This window comes from Artemia franciscana, chromosome 4 (genome assembly GCF_032884065.1).
Source record: "Artemia franciscana chromosome 4, ASM3288406v1, whole genome shotgun sequence".
Lineage (NCBI taxonomy): Eukaryota > Metazoa > Arthropoda > Branchiopoda > Anostraca > Artemiidae > Artemia > Artemia franciscana.
The window spans coordinates 28,518,674-28,536,224 of NC_088866.1; the positions used below are offsets into that span (position 1 = coordinate 28,518,674).

Genomic DNA, 17,551 nt, shown 5'->3' on the forward strand with positions numbered 1-17,551 from the left:
CAGTGCCATATATTTTGATCACAAAGAATATTTTCACTAGAATATTTAAGAATTTTAAACCAAGAATATTTTCAGTCATCCAGTTTTTGATTGGTTTGCAACTTGCTGGTTAGACGGACCTAAATGGCCACAAAGTTTGAAAAAAACAAGAGCTAAGAGCTCATATGGCACTTGTGACGAGGTCGAAAGAGCCAAGAGCTCATATGGTATGAGCTCTGGCAACATTCTAAGAATCATTAGATTGCTTTAAAAGGAAAATCAGAGGCTTAATGCCGGTCGGGATTTAAAATAAGAGCTCTGAGTTACGAAATCCTTCTAAATATCAAAATTCCTTTAAGATCCGATCACCCACTCGTAAGTTAAAAATACCTCAATTTCTCTAATTTTTCCTCTCCCTTAGGCCCCCAAATGGTCGAATCGGGGAAAATAACTTGATCTAGTCAATTTGTGCAGGTCCCTGATACGCTTACCAATTGACATCATCCTAGCATGTCCAAAAGCACCGAACTCACCAAATCACTGGACCCCTTCTAACTCCCCCAAAGAGAGCAGATCCAGTTCGGTTACGTCAATCACGTATCTACGACATTTATAAGCGTTTTCCAAGGTTTCCAGTTTCCCCCTCTAACTCCCCCCATGTCAAAAGATCTGGTCGAGATTTGAAATAAGAGCTCTGAGACATGCTCAATTTTTCTGATTTTTCCAAATTAACAACCCCCCAGCTCCCTCAAAGAGAACGGATCCGTACCAATTATGTCAATCTCGTATCTATAACTTGTCCTTATTCTTCCCATCAAGTTTCATCCAAATCTCTCCACTCTAAGGGTTTTCCAAGATTTCTGTTCCTCCCCCAACCCTCTATGTCTCCGGAACCAATTCGAATTGAAAATGGAGCATCTGAGACATAAGTTTCTTCTATATATGAAGTTTCATTAAGATCCGATCACTCATTCGTAAGATACCCTTCAATGTCACCGGATCTGGTCGAGATTTAAAATGAAAGTTCTAAAGCATAAGATCCTTCTAGATATCCAATTTCATAAAGATCTGATCGCCCGTTCGTAAGTTACAAATACCTCATTTTTCTAATTTTTCCGAATTAATCCCCCCCCCCCCAACTCCACCAAAGAGAGAGGATCCGGTATGGTTATGTCAGTCACCTATCTTGGACTTGTGCTTATTCTTTCCACCAAGTTTCATCCTGATCTCTCCGCTTTAAGCGTTTTCCAAGATCCCCCCCCTTAATGACATGTGATCCGGTCGGGATTTAAAATAAGAGATATGCGTTTCGAGGTCCTTCTAAATATGAAATTTCATTAAGATACGATCACTCTTTCGTAAGTCAACTATTCGTAAGTTTCTGAGAATTAACCCTCCCCCCAACTCCTCCAAAGAGAGCAGATCCGTTCCGGTTATGTCAATCCCGTATCTAGGACTTGTGCTTATTTTTCCCACGAAGTTTCATCCTCATCCCTCTATTCTAAGCGTTTTCCACGATTTTAGGTTCCCCCCAGCTTCCCCTTCACCGGATGGGATTTAAATAAGAGCTCTGAGACACGATATCCTTCTAAACATCAAATTTCATTAAGATCCGATCACTCCTTCGTAAGTTAAAATTACCTCTTTTTTTTAATTTTTCAGAAAGTTACACAATTTGTCTAAATGTAAGCATGGATGTAATCCGAAAGAAATGAAATCTGGTTTTGTTGTTGACTCCTTGAACTCTGAATGAAAACTGATAATATGGCTCAAAAGAGGCTAATAAAAGTTTAATGTTATGCTTAAAAGTTGAAGATCAGATACAGAGTTAGCAGTCTGCATAGGAACGTGTTCTACGTCCTTTCTTTTACTTGGAAGGGGGGGGGGTAAAGTCTTTCATATATCAGATAAAAGGCATCGTTTTCCATAATAAGAAGTTATTTATAAAAATTAATCTTGAAGTTTCAAGGGAAGAAACCTTCCCGGAGGCCACAAGGATATGCAATCGGATCAGAAGTGACTCGTAAGCAAGCATCTGAACAAGGGGAAAAGAGAGAGAGAGAATGAAAAAAAAAATCAAAACAAAAGAACTTCAATCTTGCTTCGAGTGCGTCTGAAGGATGAGAACAACTATTAGTTTTAATATAGTTTGAAGCTTTAATGTCGCTCCTTACTTTCAGTTAAAAAACTTGAATAATTAAAACGAAATTTGCATATTAATTTATTTTTTGGCTAAGAGGCTTTCTCATAGTTTTGATCGGACGATTTTTGAGAAAAAAAGGAGCGAGGGAGTAGGCCTAGTTACCCTCCAATTTTTTGGTTACTTAAAAAGACAACTAGAACTTTTAATTATATGAACAATTTTTTTTCTAGTAAAAATATACGTAACTTACGAATTAACTTACGTGACGAACTTCTAAATTCGTATGTTTTTATTATGTATATGAGGGGGGTCGCCCCCTCGTCAATACCTCGCTCTTTACACTAAAGCTTAAATTTTGTCCTATTTCCTTAAGAATGACCCCTGAATAACAAAGGCCGTAGAATAAATAGTTGAAATTAATAGAATTACTTTAGCGTAAAGAGCGAGGTATTAGGAGGAGGTGAACCCCTCATATGCGAAATAATTTCTGTTCGTCTTAAGTTTTAATACCGCTCCTTACTTTCAGTTGAAGAAACTTTTTCATATTTATTTTTCATGGCTCTTTAAAAAAATGCTAAAAAATACTGCACCCCCTTCATGGAAATTGTCTCCCCCCCATGACAAATTCCTCGATAGAAAGTTCCCCAACATAGCCCCCTCCCCCTCCCCCAAACATAAAGTATCCCCATAAAAGTGTCTGTATACTTTCTAATAACCATTACTATGTGTAAACACAGGTCAAAGTTTGTAACTTGCAGCCTCTACCGCGGGGACTGTGGGGGAGTAAGTCGTCCCCAAAGACATAGTTTCTACGTTTTATGGCTATACTGAATAAAATGGCTATCTCAGAATTTTGGTCTGCTGACTTAAGGAAAAATATTAGCATGGGAGGGGGCCTAGTTCCCCACCAATTTTTTCGGTCACTTTAAATGGGCACTGGAACTTATAATTTCCGTTAGAATGAGCCCTCTAGCGACATTCTAGGACCACTGGGTCGATGCGATCACCCCTGGAAAAAAAAACAAACAAAAAAAACAAAACAAAAAACAAATAAACACACATCCGTGATCTGTCTTGTGGCAAAAAATACAAAATTCCAGATTTTTGTAGATAGGAGCTTGAAACTTCTACTGTATACGCTGATACACGGTTCTATGATACGCTGAATCTGATGGTGGGATCTTTGGTAAGATTCAATGAGTGGTTGTTATGGGTGTTTAATTGAGATTGTTATGGGGATATTTAAGATTCTATGAGTGGTTGTTATGGGTGTTTCCCCCTATTTTCTAAAATAAGGCAAATTTTCTCAGGCTCGTAACTTTTGATGGGTAAAACTAAACGTTTTACCCGATGTGTTTTACCCGATGTTCGATGAAACTTATATATTCAAAATCAGCATTGAAATGCAAATCTTTTGATGCAACTATTGGTATCAAAATTCCATTTTTTAGAGTTTCGGTTACTATTGAGCCGGGTCACTCCTTGCTAAGGTTCGTTACCACGAACTGTTTGATTTTTGTCCTTATTCAAAAGCTTGCTTACGAATCTCTTCTGATTCGTTTCTTACTTACGCAATCCATTATTGCTCTTATTGCGTAATCTTTGACAATTCCAAATTAGTTTCTAATTTGTATTTCTATTTATTTCTTATGATAAATTATTTTATTCACAACTTCCTACTTTATTGCTTGAAGACTTAGCCCCCCCCCCGCCCAATTTCTAATATTTTAATGTTGCATACGTGCCTGTATAGGCTACTGACTCCGTATCCGATATTAAACTACAAAGCACAACATAAATTTCGATAAGGGTAATCGGAACAATAGAACTGTTACAATTTCAAGGCTTGAAAAGGTAGATAAGCCCATTGAATTGTTTTTATTTGGAACAAATTAAGATTTCATTTTCATAGGTTTAGTAAAAGGGAAAGTTTTTTTTTTACCAGAGTATCATGAACCGTAAGAAATTACTAAATCTTATTTCATTAAGCAACAGATGATCAAATGAATTATAGCTCCAGTGACAATATAGTTTGAAAATGCTAATAACCAAGATTATAGTGACAGTTTCAGTTTGGATAATACAATCAATACCAGAGGTAGTCCATGATAATAATCATAACAACGAAAACAATAACAATAATAATACTTTTCCAATATACATTTTATAAGATTTTTCAATTTACATGTTACCTGTGTTATTTCGTATGTGATGAAGGAAGAGAGGGCAGCCCTCCTCATACATGGAATAATTTCTGTTCGTTTTAAGTTTTAATATTGCTGCTTACTTTCAGAAGAAAAAACAAGTTTTTTTATGTAATAATAGTAATGGATTAAAAATAAGGCCAATGCCTCTACAGGAAAAAAGAAGCACACATTAATTTCCTCTTCTAAACTACGCTATTCCTGTGACTATAAAAAAAATCACATGAAAGTAACGAGAGACACTGAAAATTAAATTGAAAAGTTTATTTTGAACTTAAGGGGGCTGCTCCCCCTTCCTGAGCCCTCAATCTTTACAATAAGGTTTTGCTCGCCTTTTGCTGAAAACATTTTGAGCGCAATGTTAGTCAGCTGGTTGTTGTGAGTATTTAACTTATTACTTTTCATATCATTTAAAGTGGAAATTGTATTGTTATTGTAATTGTAAAAGTAACGGGTCAAATTTTTTTTATAAGACTGAAAAAAAAATTGTACCAATAATAATTGAGGATATAAGTAAGGTTTTACATGGGATATCCTACCCTGTGTATTTATATCATATCATTACACAGGGTAAGATAGTCCAGAAATAAATGTGTGTGGATGTTTTTAAATGTTCATGCATTACACCATTGAAAAACAGCCAAAAAAGGTTACAACGTATTTACATGTGTTAGATCAATCAAAAACTAAGAAAATCACACTCTCAGGAAATTAGAGTGACTAATCTTGGATTCCAAAAACAAAAAATTAGGATTTTTTACATTAATTTTTAGAACATTGTTAGTTGCAACAGCAAAATAAGGGTACGATATAAAACGAAATAAGGAGAATATATGAAATAAGGAGGAGGCATATACTTGTATATATACAGGCATATACTGGTATATATATACTGGTATATATACAGGGGTATATACTGCACATGACCACATATTCAAGCTCATACGCTTAAAATAAGAGTAATTTTTCGATTCCAGGTTGCAGCAATAGACGTTCTTGGACACAGTATCTACAACCTTCATTCAAAACCTTATTCATTTGATCAAGATGACCACTTTCCAGGCTATCACCATCATCTGTCTAACCATATTGACACTCATTCAAATATTGGTAAGTAAAATCAGTATTTCCCCTAAAACATTTGCGTACGGCAGAAGGAACAGCTGACCATCCCTCATAAAGCAAAAAACTTTCTGAATGTGTAGAAACAGAGGTTTTCCTTGGGAACAGAGACAAAAATTTCCTTACTTCTAGGAAAAATATTGACTCTCAGCTTTGATTTTTCTTTTTTTATTTGAACTTAGAGAGCAACCATTGAAACTCTCAAGAAGCAAGAGCCGGAGATAAAAATCTAAAAAAAGTGATGTTCCCAATTCTGGATGAAAGGTATTTTTCTCCCATCATTGAAATTTGGTTATGTCAGCGTTATATAATCAACTAGCCAAAAAGATTCGCCTCACAGACCTCTTGGCTTACAAAAAGCCTGCTTCACGGGCCTTCTGACATCTCCTTCTGCTCGCTCGGGCACTTGGCCTTCACAAACATAGCGTGACCTGACCTCCTTCACTCGCGTCTCGTGCTACAGTTGGCAACTCAGGCCTTTGGCCATCGCATGTTTGCTATTACAAAATCAAACTTCCGGTTTTGGTTCTTAAATTATATTTTTAATACTTCTGGCTTTAATAGCCTATTTGGACCCCCCCCCTCGATCAATTTTTTCGTTTTTTCACGTTGGTTTCTCTTAGATGTTGGACAAAAGTTTCAAAGGTTGTTTAAGGGTGAAATACACATTGGACTTCAACTTAAGGGGGAGGAGGAAGGGAAGGAATAAATAAAAAGAGACCATATATGTAGAACGTGAAAATGTCATGTGGGCAACAACCCAAGTACAAATTGTTGGGACCGAGCTGAAACTTTTAGAGCTTTGTGAAGGGGGAGTTAAGAAAGCAAAGGTATCCCATGTTTTGTTTTTAGAGGGAGGGGATATAGGAGCTAGAAAATATGTGGGTCTGGTCCAACTAAAACATGTTACAACTTGAAGTTACCACTTCAAGTTTTTTTTTGTTATGTAAAACGTCTTTTTAACACGGAGAAAAATTTAAATGTCAATGTTTATTTTTAAACTCAAACCTTACTTTTCCGGATATGTCTTCCTGCATCCGTTAAAGAATTTGAACGCAACCAGATCTATGATTCCTCCCAAATATTATTCAAAAATTCCCAAGATGTGAGATTATAGGATTAGTAGTCATTATTCCCAAGACAGCTTTGTAACATACAGCGGAATAAATAATGAAATTTGATACTTTCACTTCCATATCTATAGTTCAAAAGGGTCAGACCCCCCCCCCCCTCTAATGAGAAAACTTTTCTTTGCAGAAGAAAGCTAAAATAATATAAAATTTAGAAAGTGCGAGTTTTTCCATGAGAAAGCGAAAACAAAAACGCGCAGAAAGTGCTCAAGATACAAAGTGACTGCCAACTGACTCAGTCCCCTTTCTTTGCATCCTGTTTATCCGTTCCCTGCTAGAGATTAACTTGACTTTACTCGAATTAATACTCATTTTTAAACATGCGCTTCTTTTTTTTCTCGTTTTTTTCTAGAGATCTTAGAGAATGAAACCTCATAATTACCTAAATTTGAACCAAAGCGGTGGGTTTCAGGTTAAAACGTATTTTTAGTAGTTTAATTTTCGACCAAATCCGTCAAGAGACATTAGTTAAACAAAATACTAATTCGAGAAACTCGAGTGCCTTTTCAGTAAATTGAAAGTTACAACTTTGGCATAAAGAGTAGAGATCTGTGAGGATATGTATTTCTATTTATAAGTGAAAACATATTTACATCTTTAAAGAACTTCTTGGTTAAAAAAATTGCTTTCTATTTTCAAGCGAAAAACATAAACTCAGATCCTACTTTTTCTAAAAATTTTGCTTTGAAAAAAAAGGTTTCTATTTTCAAGAGAAAAACATGAACTTATATCTTCCATTTAAAAACTTCTTGCTTAAAAAAACGATAACAAAACGGAGCACTAAAAGACAAAAGTGCTAACCCTAGGTCCACATTAGTCGCCAGTCAATTAGTCACATATGCCAGATAATTACAGAGGCAAACCTAATTTCAGCATTTGAATTTTGAATCAAATGCGTTGAGTCGTTTGGGTAAAAAAAACACTTATAATTACCAATACCTTGTCAGTAACCTGCAAGCTAAGCTTAGTATAAAAAGTGGGGAGCTGTGAGGATAATACTCTCTATTTTCAAGCGAAAAATATAAACCAACATCTTGCATTAGTAAATATTTTGTTTAAAAAAAAAACAATTACTTTACATCTACATTTGTCTAAGTTCTATTTGTCGAAATGCCATATTTATTTTATTTTTTTTTTCTAGGTCTAAACTTGAATTACGAATCACCCATTCAAACAAAACTGCTTCTTGAAAATTCTAGGATAACCTTTCCCAACCAACCATCACATAGCCCAAACTATCATTTTGGCTTAAATGACGTCACGAATACTTTGCAACAAACAGCAGGGAATCTTGATTTTGGAAATTTCTATAACAACTATCCACATCATCAGCATCATTATGGGTTAAATCATCTTGTGAAAAACCAGCCTCAATATATTCCCAACAACAGCTTTCCAGATTCGCTGAAAGCACTGAATCTGCCAGAGCATGACTATCCTCTGCTAGAAACTACGACGTCGGGATCAGAATATGATAGTAGCGAATTTAACACCAATCTACCAAAAAAAGGCTATGCCAAAGTTAATATTATAGAAGATAATTCCTTGAAAATTCGTTTTAACGGGAAAGGTCCTGAACAACAAGATTACTCTTCGGAAAACTCACACACTGAATCCTCGACAACATCTTCGATTGACTTCCTCAGTGCGTCACAGGCAGGCCACTCTCATTCTGAGGAGGATCACGATGATCTTCATGATTACTATGATCAGACATCACAACATAATCTAGATAATAGCATTGATCTAACTTCACATATCACGAAGAACGAACCACAAGGTGATTTCGAGCCAACTGATTTCAGGCCTTCTCAGCCTGATCGATTGCATAGCCAGAAAGCTATGCGACCATACCCGGTAAAAAGTAGATTGTACAGCCAGGATACAGACTATATTTACCGAGTCCCAGATGTCGAAGAAAGCCAAATACAAAAGCCAAAGTCTAAAGATCCAGCTCATATAAAATCAAAGCCTGAAGATGATTATTATTTTCAACCAGGTCATGACAGTTCACATGAAAATTACGATGAAAGCAAAAGCTTAGAGTCTCAAGATGAAAATAGTATCTATTCTCAAGATGACAATCCTGGAGATGATAAGGGTGAGTATGTGAACGACATTAAGTATGATCATCCCACAGTTAAGACAAGAGACGAGTATAGAAATTGTCCCAATCACAACTATCGCTTGAACAAAGACATCCAAGACAACGACGAAAAAAATCACTATTTATTTGGTAGTGATCCTAACCATTTCCCTGAAAAGGATAGCAGCGATGACGACCATACGACAGATAATGGCAAACTCCTGCATGAGCCTATAATATCACCCTTAAATGGCATCGGTACATCTCACCCTAAGCCATACAATAGTCAGGCATATGTCTATCACCATGAGTATCCAGAGGCAATATCAGACTCTGACGAGACTCTTGGCGATTCTTTTCATGCCCCAAAGTTTCAGCCTGAAAACGACAATGGTCATGCAGATTTAAACCATCATGAACCTGAAATTATGTACAGAGCACAAAATAAACCCACTGTAACAGGAAAAAAGGAACCAATAAGACCAAAGCACGTGAACTATAATCAGAAGCCTCAGTCTGTTCCTGATAAAGAACGTTTAGTGGTAGAATATAATAGAGAACATCATAGAATCAAAGACCAGGAGGGAAAGACTGCTTCTCCGTTAGGTAGACCGCTAGAATACGAAGAAAACAGTCATTCTAATAACTTTTATATATATAAAGAAGAATCAAAGTTTCCAAATAGCCAATTAAAAGATTCTGAAAAACAACAACAATCACAAAATTATGAAGATTTGAAGACCGTGAACCATCCAGATAACATCTTGCCACCCGGTTTTAAGCCGACAGACGTTTTTCATGACGACGACGATGAGGAGATAAGCAGCGGGCCACATTACGATGTAGTTTTTTCAAAACCACCACACGAAGTTGCAACAATTAAAACTCCAAGTAACGGAGAGAAAAGACCAGGCCCTGGTGTATTGCCAAGACCACCATATTATGACAGACCAGAGCACCCTGGACCACAAAATCAACTTCACCACACGCCCCATCGACGCAGACCATATAGGAAGTCTCCTTTTGAAGCTTTTGCTAATTTCTTTCGTCGCCCTTATTAATATTTAATAATATGTATAATAAATAAGTATATATTTATGACCAACACATTTCTTCTGATATATAGCGTCTTGAAACCTGTCATACCTTAGGGTTGATTAAAGCTCAATCAAATTGCCAAGGACCGAAAATCCAATTCCTTATTCTAAACCTTAACTAAGAGAAGGGATAATGAGGATGAGAGAAGGATAGAGAGAGGGAAAGACAGAGTGAGGGGGGAAGAAATGGAGAGAAAGCGAGGAGGGAGAAAAGTAAACTAAATAAACTAAAAAACACAAATAAAATAAATTAATCAGACAAAACTCATCAGAAGGCACTTGAACAAGGAGAGGGAGGGTGAGAGAAAGATAGATAAAGAGAGTTGGGAATATAACGAAAGGAAGTAAAAAAGGGAAACAAGAGGAGAAAAGAGAGTGAAAGAAAAGGCAAGAGCACCTTGATAATCACTTCTAGACAATCTTCCGACATATTCATGAAGTCAGGCAAATGTTCGCGAAAAAGCAGGTATCTCAGAAAAAAATCTAGGCAAAGAATTAGTCTACTTGTAGAGTTATCAAACATATAATGATACTTCTATTAATAAAAACCCATCACAACACCAAGCCACAAAAGGCCAATAAAGCTACGTCGTTCATCCTCTACCCTGCTTTATTCAGGGTCTCACGCTACTCCTTCTCTTGGCGTTACTACTTCTTTAAATCCTTTCTTATGGCTTCTTCCAACCACACATATGGACATCGTGCTTTTTGTTTGGCCCCAGCTGAATTGCCAACAAGCACCACTTTTGGTGACCTATAGTCTGTCATCTGCAAAACATGGCCTACTTGTTTTGTTATGACCCAAGAAAGTGGGAGCTCATTTTCCATCAACAGGCTGTGATATTCTATTTCTTTTCTAACTCCAAACAATATAGACTATAAAACTAAGTTATACAAATAGTTATGACACTACATAAAAATTGCAGAGATATTTACCTCATACATACATATTATGATGGTCGACGCCTGCTTTTTCTCACTAGCAAGCTCTGCGAATCAAAATTTTCTTTTCTGACACTAATGGGTTATAAGCCACTGATAAACCTAGTATTTATACAATTAGGTTACTATCAATTACCAAAATCCTTTGAAAAAATCTAGCCCCATAGGACCCTACCATATTGGCCTTCGACTTCATTTTCTAATTCTATGGGTAGTGATGGTCTCTATAACCATTTGGTGTCAAAAATACGGAACCGAGTCTCAGATTTACGGTTTTGACCCTCAAAATGTGTTTAATAGCTCTATTACTTCGTGGCGCAGAATATTGAAACTTGTAAAACTTTGGTATTGGTATTACGGGGCCCAGAGAACGAACCTTGCAGTAGCAACACACTGCAGGGCCAACGCAGAGACCTTAGTAGTTAAGAAGCGTCGTTAATCCGATTAATTACTTATGTCTTACCAGAGCCACCATCAAATGATCACGGGCAGAGCCAAGCGCCAAAATTCATTCAAACTTCTTTCGTTAACCTACCGTACCAAATACAAAATGAAAAAGTGACATTGAAACAATTTCGACACCAGTCTAGTAGTAAACCCCCCCCCCCCCACCAAAACGTAAAAAAAGAATGAAAGTCAAAGAGTCGTAGAAAAAGTCAAGAGAATGAAAAGCATAACAAGCACAAAACAAAACCTTGTTTGAGGCAGCAAAATACCAAAGGCGGTATTTTTCATCTCTTTAGTGAGCAGCTTATAACTCATTGAAGTTTAGAAGGACTCCATCGATTACTTGTAATGAAAGGGAATGCGAAAACAATTAAATCTGTCTCCTCTTTATGAGAGCGAGTCTCTATGTGACTCACTGAAGGCATATTGGTATCTATATAGTGGAAATTTATGTGGAGTTATTTCCCAATATACAGATAAAGGTTTATTTAATAATATAGTAACTATTTAGGTGTAACGTACTATCTGTACTTATGTATGGATGCGAGATATGGAGCCTTTCAAAGAATGCAGAAAAACAATTACTCAGCTTCGAATACAATTTCCTACGTAAAATCCTCACGATCCACAGGACCGACAGTGTGACGAGTGCCCAAATAAGGCTAAATACTAGCCACTGGTGATAAACAAGATTAGAATGAGGATATGGAGATAATAGGAGCATATGATCTGCATGAATAAAGGATGCCTGCCACACGATGTATGACCTTGGATCTCCTCCGGTGTTCGAAGGAGGGGAGGACAGTGCAGAACACTAAGTCTTTCCCTTAAAACCTATACTACTAATACTACCACAACTAATAACTCACTGCAGCACCAAGCCGCCTGAGGCCAACACCTTTCCAGGAAGTTTCCATTTCCTTTAAATCTTTATTTATGACATCCTCCCATCACAGACAAGGACGACCTGCTTTCCGTGTAGCCCCAGACGGTTGGCCAAAAAGGACAATGTTCGGTAATATGTCATCCTTCATCCGTATAACGTGGCCTAGCCATCTCAACCTTTCTTTCATTATAGCCCTAGAAAGCGGGATTGAACCACATTTTCGTACAACCTACTATTTGAAATACGGTCAGTCAGATGGATACCCAGAACAATCCGTAGGCAATTTCTCTGGAAAACATCTAGTAAATTTCCATCTGCTTTTCGGAGCGCCCATAATTAAGAACCATATTTGACCACTGTCATCACTGTAGTTTCCAATATTCTAATCTTGGTTTGCAGACTTATCTTTCTATTCTTCCAAACTTTTTTTTAACTGTGAAAAAACACCCTGAGCCTTAGCTATTCTAATTTTAACATCTTCACTGCTCCCACCATCTTTACTAATAATACTACCAAGGTAATTGAAGCTCCCAACCTGATCAATCTTTTCGTTACCTAATGCCACCTGTTCATCTTCACTTATTCCTAGGCTTAGTGACTTAGTCTTCTTAACATTAATTTTCAAGCCTATTTTAGCACCCTGAACTCGCAAAACCTCTAAAACTTCATTCATTTTGCTCACACTTTCATCTAATATGCTTAAATCATCAGCATAATCTAAGTCCAGGAGCGTTTTTCCTCCCCATTTGATTCCGTGGTCTCCAATGTCTTTCCTGTGCTCCTTAAGAGAAGTCCATCAAAATGATCCATATAAAGGGAGATAGAACACAACCCTGCTTAACTTCTGATTTAATACAAAACCAGTAGCTAACCTCATTTCCTACCTTAACCGCAGCAGTATTATTCTCGTACATAGCGCAAATCACTTTAATGTGTTTTTCTGGTATACAATATAACGATAAGACCTTTGTTAACGCTCTTCTATCAACAGAATCGAAAGCTTGCTCATAATCGATAAAACTGAGGACCAGAGGTGTTTGACAGCGAAGGGACTTCTCAATTATTAGCCTAAGAGTGAAAACTTTGTCGACACATCCTCTACCTTTTCTAAAACCGCATTGTTCTTCCCTTAAAACTTTGTCTACAGCATCTCTCAGTCTAAAAAGTATCATATTACTCAGTAACTTGCTACCTACTCAGACCAGACTAATGCCTCGATAATTACGACACTCACTCTTGTCACCTTTCTGATACAGTGGTTTAATTAAGGTTTTCTTAAAATCGTTGGGTCCTTCCCCTTTTTCAAAAATCATGTTCATAATCTTCAGTAGCTTATTCCTAACCTCAGAGCCACCATATTTAAGAAACTCATTAATCATACTATCAGCACCTGGAGCCTTATTAGTTTTTAATCCTTTTAGTGCTGTCGCTAATTCTTCCTCACTAAACAAATCTTCCTTCACATCCAAGGTATCACAAAGTTTTTCATTTTCATCTATATCTTTTCCTGCAACTGTATCTCGGTTTAGCACATTCTCAAAATGTTCCACTCATTTTTCTTTAACTTTGTCCTTATCACTAATGTGGCCCCACTTCTATCTTTAACTGGGACTAGTCGGATTGGCTACGCCCTTTCAATTTATTAACATGCCAGTATAATATTTTACTATTTTGCCGTCTAGCCGCATCTTCCAGATCCTCAGCAATTTTATCCATGGCCTCCACTTCACATCTCCTTAGTTCATATTTTAATGCTTTCTCCACTTTCTTTACATTCCTTTTGTTTTCATACGACCTATCACTCCGATAATTCTTATATAAACCCTTTCTAGTCTCTATTAAACCTAAAGCTTTTTCACTAATATTCCTAGTTGCAGTCTTAGGACTCTTCCAAATTGTTTTGGAACTTCACAATTGTCACCATCAGCAACTTCACAAATTGTTTTTCTGAAATTATTCGATCCATCTTCCACATTGTCAAATTTTAAACCGATACAATAAGCTAAAAACTACCCCGAATGAGCTCTGGTCCAGGGCATCAGATCGGATGAACTGGACGTCAACCGTTACTGCCTCTAGGCGCGGGAAGACCTAAGTTTGAGTAAGTTAATCAATAATAAATAAAAAGGTAGCAATAAAATAAAGATGCATGGGCAGCAAGAAATTATAGTTTGCAGTCTTATTTTTTTCCAACATTTTATGGGCACATTTTCTTAGGCTTGTAATTTTGATGGGTAGTTCTAAACTTGATAAGTTGAAATCCTTTTAACCCCCCATAAAAAAAAAACATGTTCGAATGATGCCTTTACTGTTACGAAGATCCTTTTTCTAGAGTTTTGGTCGTTATTAGCACGGGTCAATCTTTGCCAACAGTGCGATATCACAAACTTTTCTAACTATAAGTAGGAAAAAATATTTGTTTGCACATAATTGAAGGTTTACTTAATGATGGCTTAGAGATTCACGATATAACACTTTATGTAGTGTCACTAGAGGTTTTATAGGTTATGCGAAGAAAAACTGATACCTTGCACGTCTTCAAGTCTAAACGTCTTCCGAAGCGCCCATGTTGCCAAATTATATCCCAAATTACAGTACCATTGATATTGAGCTCAGCAGATATGGTGGGAAGCTATATGGGAGAGGTGATGGTTTCTAGATTTAAGCAAACAGTCAGTAAATCCACCGTCTTAAGTACTTGATACCGTTATGACTGGAAATATGTTCAAGTATTATCGCTTGACAAATGTTGCAGGAACTATCCTCTACTGAATTTTGAATGTTGATCATCAGGAAATACGTTAGTCTTCGGGCCAAACAATTTAACCTTAAAAAAAAAGACATTTTCGGATACAAAATCCTAGTCAGTGAAAACCTATAATGTGAGACCAAAAACACTGAGTTCAGCAGACATATTGAGGTTAAAAGAGCTGGTGGCAGTCCTCTATTTAGGGGAAATAGAGTGCGTTGTGCTGTATCCAGTGCTGACGCCCATCCCCTCTACAAGAATCCATCTGATCCCCAGTTATTTCTGATTTTCCGTCTATGTTAGATGGAATAAACTAAATTACTAGTTTTGATTGTCAATTGGCAGGTAATGTTCGATTCTTTTTTCGGTCTCATGATAACCCTTTTTTTTTAGCCTATCATAAGAATAATCTCATCCTTCAAATCCGGAGGCATTCCGCAAGCTACCAGAAAAAAAAATATAATGACAAATAATTGGACACTAGAGCATAGAACATGTTGAAATAATTCAATTAGGAAATTCATAATTTCTTTCTTCAGCTCTTTAATCATAGGCCAGATTCCACAGCTTTTCTGCCTTCTATCACACACAGCCAAATCTTTAATGATAAATGAAAAACTCAAAATCTGCAAATAACATTCAATCCATGTTCTGCTACGGCAGAAGGCGGCTGTATTCCATGAACAATGGAGATTTCTTGATGGTGTCCCATACTCTGGCAGCATAAGAAAGCCTATAATAAAAACCTGTAATCCTTATTTTATTTCAAATATCTCTATTAGTTTATATTATCGTAGTAAATATTTTAAAAATTTCAAAAAAAAATAATATTGTCAAATTTTAAACAGAGGCTATGCACGCTTTCTTTAGAAACGTATATACTTTCCTGAATAATGGTTGTCCAGAAACACAGGCAAGCGAATTTACAATTTTACACAGAAATTATAGATGTTCAGTTTAGCAGAAGTTTATTATTCTTTAAATAATGGTAAGTCAAGAAAGACGGCAAAGGACTTATCTAATTAAAAGTAATGTCAGAAACACAGGCAAGCGAATTTACGATTTTACACAGAAATTATAGATGTTCTGTTTAGCAGAAGTTTATTAATCTTTAAATAATGATAAGTCAAGAAAGATGACTAAGGACTTTTCTGAATAATATTAATGTCAGAAAAACAGGCAAGCGAATTTACAATTTTACACAAAAATTATAGATGTTCTGTTTAGCAAAAGTTAATTATTCTTTAAATAATGGTAAGTCAAGAAAGACGGCAAAGAACTTTTCTGAATAGTAGTAATGTCAGAAACACAGGCAAGCGAATTTACAATTTTACACATAAATTATAGATTTTCTGTTTAGCAGAAGCTTATTATCCTTTAAATAGTGGTAAGTCAAGAAAGACGGCAAAGGACTTTTCTGAATAATAGTAATGTCAGAAACACAGGCAAGCGAATTTACAATTTTACATAGAAATTATAGATGCTCTGTTTAGCAGAAGTTTATTAATCTTTAAATAATGGTAAGTCAAGAAAGACGGCAAAAGACTTTTCTGAATTATAGTAATTTCAGAAACAGAGGCAAGCGAATTGTAAAATTTAAACAGAACTTGTGCATGTTCTGTTTGATAGACGTTTATTATTCTCTAAATAGTGGTAAGTCTAGAAAGGAAGTAAAAGTTAAGTTTTAAACAAGAGTACCACATTATTTCTTTAGAGACGTATATACTTTTCTTGATAATGGTAAGCTCAGAAATATAGGCACGCAAATTGTAAAATTTAAACAAAAGTTTTTCATGTTCTGTTTAACACACATTTCTTATTCTTTGAATAATGGTAGGTCGAAAAAACCAGTAAAAGATAAAGTTTCAAACAGGAGTACGACATATTTTCTTTACAGAGGCATATACTTTTCCGAATCATGAGAAATTCAAATCACTAGAAAAGGAATTGTGCCGTTTTATTCAGGAGCTGTGCATGTTCTGTTCCAAAATTTTTACGATTTACTTAACAATAGTAAGATAAGAAACATGATACAGGATACAATTGTTAAACAGGAGTTCAGCATGTAGAAATGCATATACTTTTCTGAATAATGATAAGTTCAGAAACACTACAAAGAGAACCGTACAATTTTATACAGCAGTTGTGTATATTCTATTTAGCTGACGTATATAATTTTCTGGATAATAGTAAATCAAGAAACATAGTAAAGGATACAATTTTAAACAAGAATTTTGAATATTTTATTCCGAGACGTCTACCCCTTTCTGAATAATAGTAAATTCAGAAATACTAGAAAAGGAATTGTGTGATTTTATACAGGAGTTATAAATGTCCGTTTCAGACACATTAATACCAACAAACTCCCATAAATTATAATTTACGTAATAACAGCAAGTCGAGAAACAAGATACAGGAAATAGAGTATATATATATATATATATATATATATATATATATATATATATATATATATATATATATATATATATATATATGTGTGTGTGTATATATATATATATATCTGTATCCATAATAAGAGTACTGCATGTTTTCTTTGGGGATGTCCATGCTTTCCTGAAATAACGGTAATAACGGTCAGGAAAAAACAGTACTTTAAAAAAAAAATACTTTGTTGACATAAAAAAATGGAAAAAAGGTTCAAATGAAAATTTGTAAGGGTTATATTTCATTAATGTCAGTGTTCCATTAATATGGAAACATTTCGTTAATTTTATTAGCTCAAAATTTTCACACAAGTGAACG

General features: G+C 35.7%; 2 protein-coding genes across 6 annotated transcripts in view; one reads left to right on the plus strand and one right to left on the minus strand.

Annotated features, from left to right (window-relative positions):
• Positions 1 to 17,551, minus strand: part of LOC136026256 (nonsense-mediated mRNA decay factor SMG9-like) — a 104,871-nt gene that overhangs the window by 26,675 nt on the left and 60,645 nt on the right. The window contains exon 9 of one of the 4 annotated variants that reach the window (XR_010617250.1): positions 14,564 to 14,863. Coding sequence is in view for 3 of the 4 variants with exons in the window: in XM_065702632.1 (XP_065558704.1) it covers positions 14,710 to 14,863 (154 nt within the window). In the remaining variant the exon portion in view is untranslated. Of the gene's footprint in view, positions 1 to 14,463; positions 14,864 to 15,228; positions 15,532 to 17,551 lie in introns of those variants that run through there. The other 3 variants (XM_065702632.1, XM_065702633.1, XM_065702634.1) reach the window with 3 other exon arrangements.
• LOC136026254 (uncharacterized) lies at positions 4,116 to 9,771 on the plus strand. 2 transcript variants are annotated; one of them, XM_065702628.1, is made up of 3 exons: positions 4,116 to 4,220; positions 5,304 to 5,436; positions 7,720 to 9,771. In XM_065702628.1, exons 1-3 carry the CDS (start codon positions 4,161 to 4,163, stop codon positions 9,723 to 9,725), a joined length of 2,199 nt encoding a protein of 732 aa, XP_065558700.1. In that variant the 5' UTR covers positions 4,116 to 4,160; the 3' UTR covers positions 9,726 to 9,771. The 2 variants fall into 2 exon arrangements, with proteins under 2 accessions (XP_065558700.1, XP_065558701.1); XM_065702629.1 differs by having other exon boundaries at positions 4,121 to 4,152.